This window comes from Pieris napi, chromosome 3 (assembly GCF_905475465.1).
Source record: "Pieris napi chromosome 3, ilPieNapi1.2, whole genome shotgun sequence".
Classification (NCBI taxonomy): domain Eukaryota; kingdom Metazoa; phylum Arthropoda; class Insecta; order Lepidoptera; family Pieridae; genus Pieris; species Pieris napi.
In genome coordinates, this window is record NC_062236.1 from 5,116,587 (window position 1) to 5,122,270 (window position 5,684).

Sequence of the window (5,684 nt, forward strand, 5' to 3'; positions counted from 1 at the left end):
AGTTTCTACATTTAAAACACGTGTTTTCATTACAAGTGCGAATTTTATATGTGCGTCTGAATTATAACCAGAATTGATTTAAATTGAATATTTAAATCAATACTAATTAATATTAGAAAATATTTGTGAAAAAACTGTGCTCATCAACCTTCCTAAGTTCTTCAATACAATTGAGGTTAACTATCCGTATGTATTATTAATAATGCCAAAGAAGTATAACGCACGCACCCTTTTTTATATAATATTACATGTACATGAATAACATCACTATGTATTCATCTAAGAAGTTTTAAAATCCCCCAGCGGTGCACAGCGCATACTATTCTCTACATTTACGTCACTACTTAAATGTCCCTAATCTTTTTGACAAAAACAAATTCTTATCACTTTGATAATAGTGATGGGCATGACAATAAAATGCTAATATACATTATCAATACCACCAAACTTTATCATTTTTATCTCATATACGAGTACCTATTTAGTAGTTATAATAATTTATATAAAGAAATTTGATCCTTGTTAAGTCTATCAGAAAAACTTTTGTGCGTGTATAAATGTAAATGATTACATTCCTTAAAACATTATAAAACTTTATCGCGTAGCTAATATTTTTATTACATTATTTAAATTTGATAAATTTTATTGGTGTTATTAAAATATATAAAAAAAATCGTAACACCAAGTACTTTGTACACGTTAATAATATAACAGAAAAGTCAAGTTCATCTGAAAAATCTCTAGAATAAGAAATACCTTTTTAAAAATAAATATTTTAAACAAAAATGGATTAGATATAATGTAGAAGTGTCACATTTTTCTTTCTTCTTTATTGAATTATTTAAATAAATGTGTAATGTCTTACTTGTATATATTAGTAAATATTTATGAATAATAAATATAATATCATCGAATAATAAATCAGAGTTCTCTCTATTTAATGTTACGCGTGTGTAATGGTAATTGTTATGATTCGTAGCATTTTAAATACTTATTCATTATAGATAAATTATTTATATCCAAACAAATTATTGTACAGGTAATAAATTATTTTGTCAAACAATGCATACCTCCAACAGTTTGTGTTGATAACAGATGTTATATCTGTATAATATCTTTTTTATTTCTAGTACTTTGAAAGGCTATAGTAGTGTCTATTTTAACGTTTCGCGCTAAGAGGCGGACGCGTGCATGAGGAAAAATAATATTATTAATATTGTTACTTAATTACCGTGAAGTGCCTTAAACATGAAACAACTATGTACATATTAAATTACAAAGGATAAAACGTATTCATATTATAATTACAAGTGTCAACGAACAATGACTTACGGAACACATGTTATTACTGCCGTTGGCAATATTACAGACGAAAAACTTAACGATTCCTCAGAAGTGAAGTGGTGGAACGTGCAATGGAAGCCAATTCTTGCCGAGTTCGTATCAACGTTTTTACTCGTTTTCCTTGGCTGTATGACATGCATCCCCCTAGACGGATTAGCAACTCAGTCGCCGCTCTATGTGTCTATTGGATTCGGACTGATAGTTCTATTCAATATCACTGCTTTCGGCCACATATCTGGAGCGCATATGAATCCATCGGTTACCCTAACATCCGTGATTTGGGGTAAAACGTCTATTGGCCTCGGAATCGGATACGTTATTGCTCAATGTGTCGGTGCGATCGTAGGGTACGGGCTATTAATTATAGTATCGCCCTTTGATTTAATACCGGGAGCAATCTGTACCACTCAGCCTCGTGTAGACATGAATCCGTACCAGGCACTTATCGTTGAGATAATTTTATCATCGGCTTTGGGTTTCATTAACTGTGCCGTATGGGATCCGGTAAATGTGGATAAAGATGAGGCGAATTCCTTGAAATTTGGCTTGACCATTGCTGCGTTTTCAATTGCTGGAGGACCTTTGACAGGTGCAAGTATGAATCCAGCGAGATCATTAGGTCCCTCCGTATGGACTAACAATTGGAATACGCACTGGGTGTACTGGGTTGGTCCACTTATAGGAGGTGCGTTTGCCGGTGTATTTTATAAATTAATTTGGTTCAAACGTTAAAAGGATGGTTTATATAATACTCAATAAGATTTCATAATTTTCTGCTCGAATAAACCATTCGACAGGTGTTATTTGTATAATAATATTGATTTGTAAAATATTAAAAATATAAATCGAATATCGTAATATATATTATATACATATAAAAGAAAAAATAATATTCCTATTATTATAAAAACATTATAATATTAATTAAATTTGTCATGACTGACTGGAACTGTACTAGAAAAACTGGAATCTCTACTATTAAAATTGATATTTAGTTTAAGGAAAATAACAAAACAAAGAAGCTACGCAGTCACAAAACAACGACATATAGCTGTTTGACTACAGAAACTTTTTATAGTCAAAATCGTTAAAATGTATAAGATTGTTCGTAATAGATAATTAAAACATATACGTAGAAATATAGTTTTTATTGTTTGTAAACATAATAATAAATGCTAAAATACATCACATTTTTTATTAATTTTTATACATACCTCAGTATTTCTTGTCAACATTATTTGGAAATTATTACGATGTATGACATAAATATAAAAATGTATTAACATCTTGTTCTTCTAGAATGTTGTAAACATAGTAATAAAGTATATTGTCGCTAATAATAAACTATAAGAAATGGCTTAAAAAAATATTTTTAAAGTATTTATAGTAGAATACATTTTAACAAATGCGGGTAATCACCGTATCTTATTTAAATAGTTTGCTACAAGTTTTTCCATAACTTCTTTCGCATGATTTCCTATTTCATATATTAATATGATGCAAACTTTACAATACAGGTGCTTAGCCTCAAATTTCTTCAACTTCATTTTTGTGTGCAAAGTAGATTCTGTTTGCTTGACACTACGATTTCGAATTGTTAAGAGACAGTGTTAATTGAACACACAAACAGACTAATCCACAGGTTTGTCTATACTCGAACATAGATCAAAATTAAGGACCGTAAAAGATACGATTTGTACTATTCCTGTGTTTACGAAATGAAAATATCAAATTAAGTATCTCTAAAGACGCTCGCTTTGTTAGCCCCGCTAGTGGCTAGGCATGTAACTGGACTTGAGGTCAGGCGTGCAACGAATATATTGAATATATTGTCTTCGTAACAATATGTTTATGCGGAAAAGGAAACTAGCTCGTCCAAGACAGAAAAATCGACGGCGTGTGTCAGTCTGAAGGCTGAGTCTACTTGCTGCCTATGGCCAAGATAAGGTTTTCCGCGTAATCACAATAATTAGTTTTCGTACCATAAATTATGTGGCACTAAAATTAAGAAGTCCAATAGTGCATAAGACTTTTGTGCATCGATTTTCTACATGTGAGACTTTTTATCAGCGTTCTATCTATGAAGACATTTTTTTTATATAGGTTAGAAACGAGCGTTCGGGACGCCGACAAAGTCATCGCAACCCATGGACATTCTCCCATTCAGGCCGAGCTACGCTCGCCAAAACAGCCCGAGCTAAGCTGTAAAGGCCCTTAAGGCCAACAGCGAGATTCAATTAAAAAAAAACCATGAACACCCATTTTAGTGGCCTTTCTTTTCCATTTTATCATTTCGCTGGTAATAGAACCGCCGCGACACAGGAACTGAGCAAATGAGCAGTTGTAGACGAATTGTTTCTAAGTTTCAAGTACAAAGTCGTGTTGATAACTAACGAAGCTAGTATTGCGGCCGACATAATTAAATTATATTGTGGCACATTAAGTTAGCACTAGTTTCAACAAATAGAAATTGAGTAGATCGGAAACGCTTTTAAGCCGAAAGTAAAATAATCGGTTCATCAGGATCAGTTTGACTTGTATATATACGTAATATTGTTGAAAGTGGATGAATAGCCAACCATCTTATATGTATGTCTATCCATAAATTTCTGACATTCAAAACAAGTTACTATTGCGACTCCCTTCCCCGAGGTCGTAGGTGCACTAATAGACTTTATTTTATTTATTTACCACATACTCGTTCCTACGATAAAGGATAAGGAAAGATCGAGAGGAAACCGGCATGCTTTAGGCGTTACACATTTTAAATTCTTTAGTTTATAAGGTATTTAAAATTTGTAAGGAAAAAAATAACAAAAAAGAGAAAAAGGAACGTTTTTATACATAAGATAAATTTTAAATCGACCAAAGAGTTTAAATATAAAACAAAGAACGTATTGTCACGTTGATTTTTTTTGTTGATTATTTATGAGTTTAAGGTGTGAAATAAAAGCCTGATAAATATTTCAATATCAACCGAAGGTTGTATCAAATTCTCGCGTCATTAGGTAACTTTAAAGGGTAATTCGTTAGAGTGAGCTCGTCGATAAAATACGATTTAGGTAATTGAACGAAAAGTCCCAACTATTTGTCGGGCGGTTTTTGTAATGGCGGGTAAGGCGAAGAGATTTATATTGTTTCTTCTTATAAAATGTTTTTGTTGCTCCAGTAACCCCACCCAAATACTATATTGTATCCATTGTATAGGTCATCGACGGCAATATTAACAAAACGCAAAGGTTAAGAGTTAAAAATATATGTTTTAATTGTGGGATGCAAGTTTAATTTGTAAATAAAGATTTTAAGTCTTTTATTAACTCATTAAACTCACTTCACACATACTGACTCCAATTTTTCTCGCTTTTTCTCCTTCCGAGGCCCTTTCATCTTTAACCACTTCATTAAAAACAAAATTATCACTAACATTTCAAAAATCATCTCAACATGTCAAACAATATCTTGTTAACCTGTCCTATTCTGACACTGAAAATATTCTACAATATAAATGTGTAGAAATCATTAATATAATTTTTAAAATACTGTTTACATGTCAAAAGGATGAGACTGGCTGCCCACAACACAGGGAATCCTAGTGTGTGGGGTCAGTGCACTTTACTTTATCTAAATATCTTGTATATTGTGTATAATAAAGCTTTTTTTTCTTTCTTTCAATTAATATTGCGCACAATAGCTGATTAGTAGCATTATGGTAGTTACGAATCGACTGTCATTAAAGTGAAGAATGAAGAAATATAAAATATAACAACATACAAAGCCAAAGCTTGTCAGCGTTATGTATATATGAGTACATAAAATATCATAGATTAGCCTCTGCCACCGCGCGCATCGATTTCGTGTATTTTGATGCCATGTAGTAATGGTTATATTTTAGTTAATTTCCATGACGTATATACTTAAATCTTCCAAAGAATCACAATATCTATTAGTGAAAACTGTTCAAAAGTCCGCACTGTACTTTAAGAGTTTATTACGTTCATATACACAACTTCATTCTGGACTTCATTCTATCCTCACAGTTTTCACTAATTACTCATTTGTTTCTTCTCATATCACAGCGTAAACACTATTCGACAGAATGAGAAGAAAGAGTAATTTACACAGTACAATCATACTGGTTTACATTTTGTGAATAGTGGAGGTTGATTACCTTATCACCAATTTTTTATTTAAATAAAAAGAAGTATATTTCTATATACATTATATATATGTTATACATGATACTTGTAAATGCTATGTAATAACATATCACATTTTCCCATATGTAATAGACGGTTGACGTACGGGGTTTGGGAATTAGATTGATATCAGGGTCACGTTGA

General features: G+C 31.8%; 1 protein-coding gene across 1 annotated transcript; it reads left to right on the top strand.

The window, feature by feature from the left end:
• Positions 1-1,034: 1,034 nt before the first annotated feature.
• On the top strand, positions 1,035-2,529 carry LOC125063588 (aquaporin AQPAe.a-like). The gene has a single exon (XM_047670094.1). It carries the CDS (start codon positions 1,324-1,326, stop codon positions 2,074-2,076), a length of 753 nt encoding a protein of 250 aa, XP_047526050.1. The 5' UTR covers positions 1,035-1,323; the 3' UTR covers positions 2,077-2,529.
• Positions 2,530-5,684: the final 3,155 nt, after the last annotated feature.